This window comes from Eptesicus fuscus, chromosome 10, assembly GCF_027574615.1.
Source record: "Eptesicus fuscus isolate TK198812 chromosome 10, DD_ASM_mEF_20220401, whole genome shotgun sequence".
In the NCBI taxonomy this organism is placed as follows: Eukaryota; Metazoa; Chordata; class Mammalia; order Chiroptera; family Vespertilionidae; genus Eptesicus; species Eptesicus fuscus.
Genome location: NC_072482.1, coordinates 7080849 through 7094435, shown reverse-complemented (window position 1 = coordinate 7094435; position 13587 = coordinate 7080849). Strand labels below are relative to the sequence as shown.

Sequence of the window (13587 nt, the reverse complement as noted above, 5' to 3'; positions counted from 1 at the left end):
GTTGGTAGGGGAGGTGTTGAGCCTCTTCAGTGCCACCTGTCCTCGCAAGCATGGAGACCGGGTACTCTTACACAGGCTTTTATTCACGAGTCAGGCGCTGTTTCCCTCTCCTGGTCTCTGCCTGCCCCACCCATAACACCCCACCAGGTGGGGCTTGTCCATTTGCCCCTCACACCCACCCCACCCCCACCAGCTACTTGGCAAGTAGGAAGAGGAAGGCTCTCCGGGAGAACGCCTTCCTGGCAGAGGCAGTCAACCGAGGCCAGGCAGGCAGGGATCTCCCCAGAATCCCCCCTCACCCCTGGACTGACATAGGAGGGGTCCAGGTCAGATATGCAGTCATCAGGCGGCAACCTGAGCTCACCGCCAGCCAGGTAAGATGTCTGAGTGAGGCGCATGCCCTGCAGCCTTCCCTTCCAGAGGGCCTTCAGCCAAGAAGCATTTTATTTGGGGGGCTGGGGACAGGGTGGGGGAGACGGCAGAAGGGCAGCTGACCTCCTCACTCTGGGAAGGCAGGAGGCACCCCTGGGAATAGCCTGGGCCTCGGATGTCTCCAGGAGGGGCCAAGGGGTTCCTGGAGAGCCCCGAGATCTGTCCCTAGAACAGCAGGGCCACAGCCGCGGGAAGACTGCTCAGTCTGCAGCTAGCTGAGGGGCGGACCACCCGAGGCAGAGGCGCTCCCGGGACAGTGCCAGAAGCTGGGTTGGAGGCGGCTGCTGGGCCACAGAGCAGGACCTGCCTGGGAAGATGTGGCCTCTTGGAGGAGGAGGATCCGGAGTAGGCATGAGGCCAGGGTCCCCGCACCAGGCCTTGCCTTTGAGTAGTGACCCCTCAGAAGATTCCAGCCAACACCAGGGGAGGCAGTAGCAGCAGAGCCAGAAGAGGGCCCCAGATGTGACCAGAGCTGGAGGCCAGCTCTGAATAGACTTCAGGCCGTTCAGGGTCCTCTGCACCTATAGGAAGGGAAAAGGTTTGCCTCGGCCTGGAGACAACTCTGCCTGAACTGTCTCCAGGTGGGGGCGCAGCAGCCAGGAGGCAGCTCCTACTCAGAGGGTACATGTCCCTCATGGTGGCAATCTGGACTCAGGAAGGAAGGTAGGACGGACACTACAGGCCTTACCTGGCAAGGATGACTGCAGGGCCAGGGTTCGCCCGCCCATGGCATTAGCGGTGGCAGCTGTATTGGGAAAGTTGGGCAGGGACTTGAAGATGCGGTCCGTGTGGTCCAGCGTGGCCGGCAGCTTATCTGGCTCCTCCTGGGCTGGAGAAACTGAGGCCGAGACCTCACTGGACGAAGGCAACTTGGCCTCAGCCTTGCCCTCCTCCTGGGAGTGGGGTAGCAGCCCTTGTGTCCCTGTCGGGGACACCTGGAGGTGCAGAGAGTTCTCTGGGCTCTTGGAGGGCATTCCTGTCTTGCTGGCCTCTTGGTCCACCCCTTTTGAGGTGGGATCATGGGTCGATTGGGGGGAGGTAGCTGTTCCCTCATCCAAGGAGAGCGGGCTGTGAGTTTCCAAAATCGAAAGGAACTCAGTTGTTAAGGAAGGTGGAGCCTCAGTTGCCATGGAGGATGGGCCTTCCGTTGCTAAGGAAGATGGGGCCTTGGTCTCTATAGTAGGAAGAGCCTTGGTTGCCAGGGGCCCTGAGACCTCTGTTACCAAGAAGGATGAAGTTTCTGTTGCTAGGGAAGAGGCGATGCCCCCTTTCCTAGAGCCTGAGGCTTCAGTTGCCAGGGAAGATGAGGTCTCAGTTACCAGGTGAGGCAACTCCTGAGACTCCTCTGGGCTGCTCATGGGTTCTGCTAAGAGAGACAAGGCCTGGCATTAGTGCTCCAAGCAGGACCCCATATCCCTTTGATAATAAATGTTACTTCTTGTGATTGACACGGCTGCTCCTCCACCACCTCCTTGTCCAAGTCTTCCTCTCTCTGAGCTCGCATTTCCAGTTTTCAGCTGGATCCCAGTTCCTAACACGCCCACCGACCGGCCTGCCCACCTGGCTTTTCCCATCTGCCCCCTCCCCCTTTCCCCTTATGGGCGCTACCCTCTGCTGCGAGGGTTGAAATCCGGTCACTTGGAATGAGAGGGCGCCCAAGTGGCTGCGCAAGGAGGGCAAAACGGGCTTGGGAACCCGGATGGGGTGGGACTGCCGAAGGCCCCTGGAGGTCGCGTCCCGCTGGGCCCCTCCCCAGTCCACGCACTGCTCAGGGGCGTCCCTTCCCTCTCCTTCCTCTCCCTCCCGACCCCATCCCAGACTCACCACAGAGGGAATTTTCACAGCGGTACCCGGAGGGACATTGGGAACACGGAGTCCCCTCCTGGTAGGGCCTGTGCCCCTTCACGTTCCCCCTGCAGGAGGCGAGGAGGATGCTGGGGGTCGGGGGTCCCTGGCAACCCCTGACCCTAGCCCTTATATACACACACACCTAGACCGGAAGTGCCCCAGGCTCTTCTTACTTGCCCCAACTAATTGGCTGGATCAATGAGAGCAGACTTTTAGGTGCCCTCACAGCGCCCCCAGGGGCATATAGGGCCTGGGCTCCAGATCACCCCCTCCCACCTCCTTAGACTGCGTCCAACCCAGTCCTCTGGGCTCTGCCCGCCCGAACGGCTCCCTCGGACTCACGGGGGCTCATAGTTGCAAACCAGTAAATGGATATTGGTCTCCTCAACGCCCTGGAGCTTCTCACAGAAGTGGGAGCCACAGCCAATCCTCTCTGTCTTGGCCCAGACCACCTGAAGGAGGGCAAAACCAAGTTTAGCGTGGATGGGACGGGCCCTGGCTGGAGTCTCTCTGACCAGCCTCTGCAGGTGGGGAGAGGAGCCATCCTTGCAGCCTGTAAGACCCAAGCCCCTGATGACATGCAGCTTAAGGACAAAACTCTGAACAGGGGGATAGGGAAGGGTGGGGTGCTGGATTTGTCCTGAGCACCCTACTCTCCCCTGCCAACCACTATTTCACCAGGCCTCTCTCCCTCTGAAAACCATCCCTTTTGATATACCCTCATGCATTCTTCCTGTGGGCTGTTCCCAGAGGCTCTTGCTTTTTAAACAAGGGGTCTATCCAAAGGAATTGATTTCAAATGGGAGAATCTTAAACTCAGCAACAAGCAAACTCCAAGGAAAGAAACAGGAGAAGCCATCTGGGAAGTGGGACTTGCCCCAAATCACAAGGAAGCAGGGACCTGCCATCTCTAAGTAGGGGTCTCCTGGCTGCTAGGAGTTCTGCCTCGAGTATAAAATTTAAGAAGTCAAAACGTCTTTGGGCGGAGACCGGCTATTTCTAGGCCTCGTCTGCCCAGGAGCCACTCAAACAGGCCGGTTTTTGCTGTGAGTTCTGGCTCTGACTGTTGATTCTGCACACCCTCCCAGGACTGGGGTCTCTGCTTAAATCAGCTGAAGGTCCGCCAGGTACCACTGCTGAGCATCTCCCAGGCAGAAATGAGCAAGTGCACGTGCACTCAGCCCTAGAGAACGCTGGGGTGGAGGTGGGGCGGACCCACTTGTGCTGGGCACCGACAGCAATCCCTGTGGAGGATGGGGGGCGGGGGTGGTAGGGTACAGAGGGAGGGCTGCTGCACCCTCATAACTTCCTGATCTAGGTGGGTGATGTTGGGATTTCCTGCCCTAAAGATTAGCACTAAAAATACCACTCAAATGAGGCACTGGAAAATGGAATTGGTGGATATGGGTGGGAAGATGGTTGGTTTATTTTTGTCTTTTTAAAAAAAACTTGTCTTTGTGTTATTGTTGAACAACAAATAAGCATTGGGAGGAGGAAAAAGAGAATTCAGGAACCTAATGTTACTCCCCCCAACACACACCCTTATGCCTCTTATCTGCAAACTCAAACTTTCAAAATGCAGTGAGAATCCATAAGCAAAAAGTGACTGTGAGAGGCAGGGACAAGCTCTCAGAGGCTCCCGAAACCTTCCCTCCATGACAATTTGCTCTTATTTGCGTAGTTTTTAAAAGCAAAAGAAAATTTAAACAACAAAATTATGTATTTGTTTTGTTTTGTTTTGTTTTTTTTTTTTGTCTTTGGCAGATTAGAAGCAGCAACTTAGACACCATGAGAAATGACCAAAGAGGGACGGTGAGCGGGAAGACAGAAGTGGGGGTCCCTGCTGCTGGGGCACAGCTCTGTGGCCGAGGCCGAGGCCTGGCTGTTTGCAGCTTGGCCGGGATCGCCTGTGCAGTCACTACCGGGCAGAAACGGGCTCCGAGACACCGAACTCGGTCCGTTCAGCACCGGGGGCAGAGGGGCGGCCTCGGTGTTCAGATTGTGGTTTTTGTAAAGGAAAATGGTTTAGTCAGTGTGAGAAGCAGACTTCATCAGGTCTGGACAGTCATCAGTAACTGTGGAAGGACGACTTTTATGAAGGCTCTCCGGGGGCTTGGAGTGTGGACTAAGGCACTTGGGGGGGGCGGGGGTGATGGGACAGGTGGTCCCGCCCCGCCCACTGCCCACGAGGCCCCGCCCACGTCCGTGAGGCCCCGCCCACCGCCCGCCCGCCGCCCTGCAGCCCGGCCCGCCCTCCGGCCTCGCACCTGCGTGTAGTGGCCGCACATCTGGCCCCGCGCGCAGGTGGCGGCGCTGAAGTTGTAGTGCTCGCGCTCCACGTGCCACTCCTTCACGGCCAGCGGCACGTCCACGCCCTCGTCCATGATGGCGAACAGGTTCTCCCCGCGCCGCCCGCGCTCCTTGTTGTGGCCCCACACGCACTGCTGGGCGTAGGCCTTGGCGAAGGCGGCCAGCTCCGCGTCCCACCTCTGCGGGAGGAAGGCGAGGCCGCCTCGGCTCAGCGGAGGCGGAAGGGGCCGGAGAGCGAGGGGAGGGGCCCACGATTCCGGAGAAGCGGAAGGCTGGGGTTCCCTGGGGCCCCTGGAGACCGGAGACCCGCCCCTCCTGCTGGGTGACTCTTGGCCGGGATCGGGCCCAGGTCTGGCTCCTGTGGCTCCTGTGGCTCCTGTGGCTCCTGTGGGCGGTGAGTGCCACCACAGGGGGTGGGTTGGCTCAGCTTGGGACCACTCACCAGCTGTGCGATTTGGGCCCATCGCCTAGTCTTTCTGAATGTCATAGGGTGTTGGGCAAGGAAATGCGGTCATGTTTGGGACCGTGCTCTTATTAATTAATATTAATGCCCCTGCCTACCTCCCAGGCTGCCTGAACTGCTCGGAAGACCACAGGGTGCCCCGTGTGGAGTGGCTCTCACCGGGGGGCCTCTTTCAGAGCCCTGGTCGCCCAAAGGATGTCCCCTCCCGAAGGCAGGGCTCCCCATGGGGCCCTCGGGTGACAGCGGGAGGAGAGCAGTTGGGTTAGGGGCCTCTGAGGTTCCGTGTCCCTTGCTGGGGGCACAGGCGCAGAGCGGGGGGGAAGAGGGATTAACGAGGCATCTGACCAAAGGGTTGAGGAGGGAGGCCTGGATCCCATTAAACTTCCCTCTGGCTTCTCCTGGAAACCATTGCCTGGCCCAAACTCTTGCCCCACCCTCCGGGGACCCTCCAGCTGTGGGAGCCAGGCAGCCCATAAAGCACCAAGAGCTCGGCGGCTCTAAGGAGAGGGGGCTGTGTGTCCACCCCCACCCCCAGGCTCACACGGTTCTCCGTAGCCGCCACTGGGAAGCGGGGGGTGGGGGGTGGGGTGGATGGGAGCACTGGGCTGGGACAGCCCGGCCGCGTGACTGGGTGAGTCCCTTCCCTCTCTGGGACTTTTTGTCTCAGATCCCTGGTCCCTGAGGTCCTCTCAGACTCTGGCAGGAGTGGGAGGTAGGGAGTGGAGAAGGGGCAGGGTGCTGGGGACAAGGACCAGGGCGCCTGGGATGGCCGGCTGGACTGCAGACTAGACTGTGAGCTCCTTCAGGTGGGCAGTGACGCGTCCCCACGTCTGGCTCAGGGCTGGCTCAGGGCTGGCACAGCAGGTGTCTGTCAGCTGGGGATGACTGAGACAGGGCCCTGCTTAAAGCAGTGTCTGCTGCAGAGCCCACTCGTTTCCATTCTCACCAGAGGCCTGGAGTCCCACCATGGAGAGTCACTGCTCTGGGTCCTAAGGCTTCTCAGTGGACCAGAGACCCCTGGGAGTTTCGGGAGTCACAGCACCCACCCCCACTGGCCACATGGTCATCATGTGAAAACCAGTCCATTCACTCACTCACTCATTCAACAGTCTTGGGCACCGTGCCGGCCCCGAGGCAACAACAAGGACCAAGAAGCCCAAATTCACATCGTCATAAGCCACTAATGGCCGCCACGTGGTAAATGACAGATACACAGAGGGCCATTTAGCCCAACCCAAGATGAGGCCTTGGCCTGTGGAGAGGGAAGAGCATCCCGAGAGGAAGGCGGGGCATGAGCAGAGGCAGGAAGGTGAGGGCAGAGGCAGGGAGGTGAGGGCAGAGGCAGGGAGGTGAGGGGCAGAGGCAGGGAGGTGAGGGGCAGAGGTATGGAGGTGAGGGGCAGAGGCAGGGAGGTGAGGGGCAGAGGCAGGGAGGTGAGGGGCAGAGGTATGGAGGTGAGGGCAGAGGCAGGGAGGTGAGGGGCAGAGTTATGGAGGTGAGGGGCAGAGGCAGGGAGGTGAGGGCAGAGGCAGGGAGGTGAGGGGCAGAGGCAGGGAGGTGAGGGCAGAGGCAGGGAGGTGAGGGCAGAGGCAGGGAGGTGAGGGGCAGAGGTATGGAGGTGAGGGGCAGAGGCAGGGAGGTGAGGGGCAGAGGTATGGAGGTGAGGGGCAGAGGCAGGGAGGTGAGGGGCAGAGGCAGGGAGGTGAGGGGCAGAGGCAGGGAGGTGAGGGCAGAGGCAGGGAGGTGAGGGCAGAGGCAGGGAGGTGAGGGGCAGAGGTATGGAGGTGAGGGGCAGAGGCAGGGAGGTGAGGGCAGAGGCAGGGAGGTGAGGGCAGAGGCAGGGAGGTGAGCGCAGAGGCAGGGAGGTGAGGGGCAGAGACAGGGAGGTGAGTGCAGAGGCAGGGAGGTGAGGGGCAGAGGCAGGGAGGTGAGGGCAGAGGCAGGGAGGTGAGCGCAGAGGCAGGGAGGTGAGGGGCAGAGGCAGGGAGGTGAGGGGCAGAGGTATGGAGGTGAGGGGCAGAGGCAGGGAGGTGAGGGGCAGAGGCAGGGAGGTGAGGGACAGAGGTATGGAGGTGAGGGCAGAGGCAGGGAGGTGAGGGGCAGAGGCAGGGAGGTGAGGGCAGAGGCAGGGAGGTGAGGGGCAGAGGCAGGGAGGTGAGGGGCAGAGGCAGGGAGGTGAGGGGCAGAGGCAGGGAGGTGAGCGCAGAGGCAGGGAGGTGAGGGGCAGAGGCAGGGAGGTGAGGGCAGAGGCAGGGAGGTGAGGGGCAGAGGCAGGGAGGTGAGGGGCAGAGGCAGGGAGGTGAGGGCAGAGGCAGGGAGGTGGGGGCAGTGTTTTGGCTGGGGAGAGACAAGCAGTGCGGTTACGGAAGGAGAAAGTGGGCAGGAGCGGAGGCTAGTGGGTAGACAGGGGCAGACACAGAGAGTCTCCTCGGGGCTGGAGCTCTGTCCTGGGCACTAGGAGCCAGTGGGGCTTGGAGGGGGCCAGGCCTGTGTGGGGCCGTTCAGGCTGGCAGTGCAGCCAGGGCCTGGGGAAGCAGGAGCGGCTGTTCTAGGAGTCCTGGGAGAAGAAATGGAGACTGAATCAGGTTGTGCCAAAGAGACTGGGGGAGGAGGTAGGATTCAAGGAAAACGGAACCTTCTGGGTGGTAAAGATGGTGGTGATTAGATGTGGAGGCTGAGGGAGAGAGAAGAGTCCACAATAACCCCCACCTGCCTCACCCACGGCCATTCCCTTTTGTTAATCAAACACTTGCTGAGAACTTACTAATTGTCAGGCGCTCTTCTAAGTGCTTTCCACATGCTTACTCATTTAGTCCTTACAACCACTCTACAAGGGAATTGTTATATTCTCATCCCCAATTTACAGATGAGGAGGTTTGAGCACAGAGAGGCTAAGTAACTTGGCTGAGGTCACACAGCTAATAAACGACAAAGTTAAAATTTGAGCCTGGCTGGCGTGGCTCAGTGGCTGAGCATCGACCTGTGAACCAGGAGGACATCATTCAATTCCTGGTCGGGGCTCATGCCTGGGTAGCAGGCTCCATCTTTCATTGTGGGGCGTGCAGGAGGCAGCCGATCAATAATTCTCTCTAATCATTGATGTTTCTCTCTCTTTCTCCCTTCCTCTCTCCCTCTCTCTCTCTCCCTTCCCTTCTTCTCTAAAATCAATAAAAATATATTACAAAAAAAAAAAAAAAGATTTGAACCCAGGCCTTCTGGCTCCAGAGTCTCTGCATTTACCGCTGCAGAGGCTGCGCCTGAGCCTTGTGCCCCGGCAATGCCCAAACTGCGTGCAGGAATGTTGCCCCCCCCCCCCCAAGGCCCACCTCTGTAGGCAAAGCAGCTCCCAGCCGGCATAGCCCAGCCTCAGCCAGCAAGGCTGTGGGGCACTCAGGCTCTACAGATGGGGAAACTGAGGCCCAGCGATGGATTCCGGGGCTCAGTCAGAGTCGTTGGCAGAGTGGTACCGGCCCCTGGTTTGTGCCTCAGTCCCTGGCTGCCCGGCGACGGGGCTGGAACGGCGGTGCTGTGTGTGTCTGTAGAGCCCCTCCAGATCCTTCTCCTGTGCCACCCTGTCGGCCCTCTGGGCAGGGTTGCCAGCCCCTCGTGACAGATCAGGAAACAGGCCTTTGATGGAGTCACTTCGCAGATTGGACTCGACTGTTAACACTCCGGTCTCGGACCTCCAGGCTTGCTGCTGTGGTCCCCGGGGTGACCTTGCTCTCGGGCACCCGTGATGGCTCCCTGGACACTGCTCCTCAGCCCTCCAGGCCGCCTGAGGGTGGCGGGAGGGAATGGCCAGGCTCGTCCTCAGGGAGAGCAGGAGGGGGTGAAATTCTCACGTCATCTCTTCTAATCCTGACGGTGAGCACCCGGCCCTAACTCTGCCGTCAGATAACCCGCCCGCTGGGACCGTTATTCACCACCCTGAATGGCTCTGCCGTCCGCGGGCTGTCCATGTCTGTTTACCAGATCAGCACGTGTTGCCACCCGTATATAACAGTATTTTTCACATTTTTAAACTTCCTGTAAATATATCCTACTATATATGTGTTTGAGATTTCTTTCTTTTTTTTGTTAATCCTCACCGGAGGATATTTTTCCATTGATTTTTAAGGAGAGTGGAAGGGAGGGGGAGAGACAGGGAGAGAGAAACATCGATGTGAGAGAGACATACCGACTGGTTGCCTCCCGCACGCGTCCCGACTGGGGCCGGGGATCAAGCCTGCAACTCAGGTAGGTGCCCTGGACCGGAATCAACCCGAGACCCTTCAGTCTGTGGGCCCACACTCTAACCACTGAGCAAACTGGCTAGGGCTGAGGTTTCATTTTTACCCCAACTCAAAATTACATCTACGAGACTCAGCCCATGTTGATACACGTGTGACTCCGGTTATGACCTCGCTTTACAGACGAGAAACTGAGGGTCCTTCCGGGGTTAAGGGACTCACCCAGAGTCACGGGTCTCGCAGGTGCCGGACAGAGTGCTCCCTGCCTGCTTCCCCTCCTGCTCAGGCGCCCGGCCCGTCCTGCTGCCGTTTCCTCTCCTCCCCTCCTTGGAAGGCAGGTGTCCCCCTCCCAGCGGCACATGCATTTTAGGAAGTGCTGGGAAAGGGCCACTGGAGGGGAGCTGGGGCACCCAGGCCTGGCCCTGTCAGCCCCTGGGGGCCCCCTGTCCCCCTAAGCCTGCTTCCTCGTCGTATAGTGGGGCTGCTATGGGGACCTGGGAGTCACATAATTTCAGCGACTCTGTCACTGGCTGGAGAGGTGAGCCCCTGAGACAGCGTTGGCTAAGGGATGGGAGCGGGTGGTGGGGGGCCCGGCCCAGCACCCCTTCAGTCCCACACTCACCATTTGCAGCATGTTGGCGGCGGCTGGGGCCGCCTGGGCCCGGTAGAGGTTGTGCAGGTCCACCATCACGCGTCTCTCCTCATCACTGAGGGCCCTGGCGGGACCCGGGGCGGCCCCCAGCAAGAGCAGTGGCGGGAGCAGAAGCGCCAGGAGGCTGCGGGAGCTGTGCATGGTGGCCAGCCCTCTCTGCCTCTGCCGTCCAGGGGTCTGGCAGCTGGATTTAAAGTCCCTCCCACACAAGCACCACCCTGGCTGGGGCGGCGGGAGGGGCTGTCTGGAGGCCCCGCCGGCTCACACAATGTCTCCGGGAGGGCTGGGTGCTTGGGTCCCGACCAGGGCTGGGTTCACTCCCAGTATTGAGCTCCCCTCAGAGTCCTTGGCAAAAGCCTCCTTTCTCTCAGTAACGGGGGCTCAGGCCAAGAGCCCTGTGAGCGAGCGCCCCAGTCCGGTCCCTCCTGGTGGACAGGTCCTCCAGGGCCCAGAGCACAGCAACCTCTGCCGAGGTCACACCCACTGGGCGCTGAGGACAGAGCAGAGGCAGGGGAACCGCACAGCCCCAGCCCCAGGGGACTGGACGAGAGGAGGAAGGTACAGATAGCTTGGGAAGGATGGAGGAAGACGAGGTGCATTTGGTAAAGGCTGGGCCAAACTAAGTCTGAATCTTGGTTCTGCAACTTTGCTGGCTGTGTTTTGGGCCATTTCCTGAACTGAATCAGTGACAGTAACCATACCTGCCTCCCAGGGCTGGCAGGAGGGTTAAGTGAGACCGAATGTACGTAAAGCACCCAGCACAGTATCCTGCACACAGTAGGCCCTCAGTAACAGTAGACAACAACCACCCACACGGCATGAGCTTGGCCGGCGCCCAGCCCCGTGGGGAGGCAGATGCTTGCTTACTGGAGGAGGGACTGGCTGTTTCCCTCGCCAGCTGTGTCCTGTCGCAGGGCTTTCCATGGATAAAATGTCGGTTCCCACGTGCTCTCTGTGAACACAGGTGCTTGAGGTGCGCATTGGGAAGTGGGGTGCTGGGATCACTCCTGCTCGGAATATGTAGAAAATAGAATATATTCATTTTTCAAATCAAGAGAGCAGAAACGCAGAGGGGTGATGAGCTGATGAGCAGGGGCTCCGAGGGGAGGGGATTGGAGGGAAGAAGGCCCAGGGGGCAAGCACTTGGACTGGAGCGGCCATGCAGGGCGGGACTGAGGCCTTGGCCTTCGTGAGGCAGGCAGCTGGAACCAGGCCTGGCGAGTTCGGCTGGGATCCTCGCAGCCTGCACTCTCAGTGAATGGGGACCTGGAAGAAGTCTGCTTACTGGCTTTGGAAGATGCAATAAAACCGGTCACTGCTCAGGTCTCTGAGTAAATACAAAAGCAGAAACAAAATAATATGATTCAACCACAAAAAAACTGTTAGCACTCATTTAAACATTCAGCGAAGTCTCACAATACAAAACCAACCCACAAAGGAAGCTGTGTTTCTACACACAACAATGAACAATCCAAAAAGAAAATTAAGGAAACAGTTCCAGCCCTGGCCGGACAGCTCAGTGGGTTAGAACGTCGTCCTGATACACCAAGTTTGTGGGTTTGATCCCCGGTCAGGGCACAACTAACGAACACATAAATAAGTGAAACAACAAATCAATGTTTCTCTCTCTCTTTTTCCCTCTCTCTAAAAATCAATTAAGAAAGCAATTGGAAGTTTGAAGAAATATATTATTTTTTTTTAAAGAAAATAATTCCATTTACAATAGCAATAAAAAGAATAAAATACTTAGGCATAAACTGAACTAAGGAGGCAAAAGACTTATACATTAAAAACTACAAAAACGTGACCGACTGGTGTGGCTCAGCAGTTGAGCATCAGCCTATGAACCAAGAGGTCGCTGGTTCGATTCCCGGTCAGGCACATGCCTGGGTTGCAGCTTTATCCACAGTAGTGGGCGTGTAGGAGGCAGCCGACTGGTGATGGTTCTCTCTCGTTGATGTTTCTATCTCTATCCCTCTCCCTTTCTCTCTCTCTAAAATCAATAAAAACATATATATATATATTTTAAATATATTTTATTGATTTTTTACAGAGCGGAAGGGAGAGGGATAGAGAGTTAGAAACATCGATGAGAGAGACACATTGATCAGCTGCCTCCTGCACACCCCCTACTGGGGATGTGCCCGCAACCAAGGTACATGCCCTTGACCGGAATCGAACCTGGGACCCTTCAGTCCGAAGGCCGACGCTCTATCCACTGAGCCAAACCAGTTAGGGCAAAACATATATTTTTTAAAAACTACAAAACTGCTGAAAGAAATTAAGAGTCACAAATAAGTGGAAAGACATCTATCTTACATTTATGGATTAGAAGTCTAAATACTGCCCAAAGCAATATAGATTTAATGGAATCCCTATTAAAATCCCAATGATGATTTTTTGCAGAAATAAAAATATCCACCCCCCCAAAATCACATGGCATCTCAAATAGCCAAAAACAATCTTGAGAAAGAAAGGCAAAGTTGGATGTCTTACACTTCCTGATTTCAAAAGCTACTACAAAGCTACAGTAATAAAAACAGTATGGTATTGGCCAAGGCCATTTAAGGACAGTCTTTCCAACAAATTATGTTATGCAAATTGGATATCTAAATACAAAAGAATGAAGTTGCACTCGTTCTTTATACCATCTATAAAAATTAACTAAAAATGGATCAAAGACCTACACATAAGAGTTAAGTCTACAAAACTCTTAGAAGAAAACACAGGGACAACTTTATAACATTGGATTTGGCAAACATTTCTTGGATATGACACCAAAAGCATAGACAACAAAAGAAAACCTAGATAAATTGGATTTAATTAAAACTAAAAACTTTTGTGTCTCCAAGGATGCAATTAACAGAGCGAAAAGGCAACCCATAGAATGGAAGAGCTTACAGGGCCCCAAGTTGTAGCAGAGGCTGAAGCTGGAGGGGAGGACACGCCTCTGGGGGGCAGGATGCTGGTGTGGGGGCACATGCTGTGGACTGGGGAGGCAGGGAAGGAGGAGCCTGGTTTGCCTGACAGGGAAGGTGAGTTGGGAACAAAGACTAGTTAAGACCAGGGCCTGCGAAAGTGTTTGGGGGCCACGGGTGTGCAGCCAGAGAGCCCCGCTCGGCCCGGACACCTTCCCTCGCCCCGTGGGCTACGCCTCATGACAGCCTGAGGTGGGCCTTACAATCACCACCCACGAGAGAGGGTGAGGGGAGCAGTGACCGTGGTGGGACCAGAGCCTGGACCTGCCCCTGCAGAGAGGGAGGTGGAAGGCAAGCCGACAGCGAGAGGGGAATGGAAGAAAGGCAGTTAGGGGAGGGGAGAGGGAGCAAGACACGACAAAGTCGGGCACACGGGGGACTGGCTGTGGTTGACACCAGCTGACACGCACATTTTCTGGCTCAAAGGAACGTGTATTTTCTTTTGAATATTGTCTATGCATTTTAGACCAAGTTCCATCTGAGCAGCGGAACTCCACACAAACACTGAAGGCAAAGCGGGAATTCCACCTCTGCTGTTGGCTTCCAGTCTTTGAGCGGGTGCTTCTCTCTTCTGCCAGATGTCCATCACTGCCCTCAGCACACAGGTGCGGGAAATAGCAGAGAGAAACCCCTCAGCAACCTGACATGGTTGTTTGATGTCTGCTCAATCTGTGA

The 13587-nt window shown here is 56.9% G+C and overlaps 1 protein-coding gene across 2 annotated transcripts; it reads right to left on the bottom strand.

Moving 5' to 3' along the window:
• Window positions 1-562: 562 nt before the first annotated feature.
• Window positions 563-10173, bottom strand: PI16 (peptidase inhibitor 16). Of its 2 annotated transcripts, none has more exons than XM_008151961.3 (6): window positions 9905-10173; window positions 4548-4769; window positions 2623-2732; window positions 2257-2345; window positions 1121-1795; window positions 563-953 (listed from the first exon to the last, which is right to left on the bottom strand). In XM_008151961.3, exons 1-6 carry the CDS (start codon window positions 10073-10075, stop codon window positions 832-834), a joined length of 1389 nt encoding a protein of 462 aa, XP_008150183.1. In that variant the 5' UTR covers window positions 10076-10173; the 3' UTR covers window positions 563-831. The 2 variants fall into 2 exon arrangements, with proteins under 2 accessions (XP_008150183.1, XP_028017011.1); XM_028161210.2 differs by having other exon boundaries at window positions 1121-1798; window positions 9905-10172.
• Between the last annotated feature and the right edge of the window lie 3414 nt (window positions 10174-13587).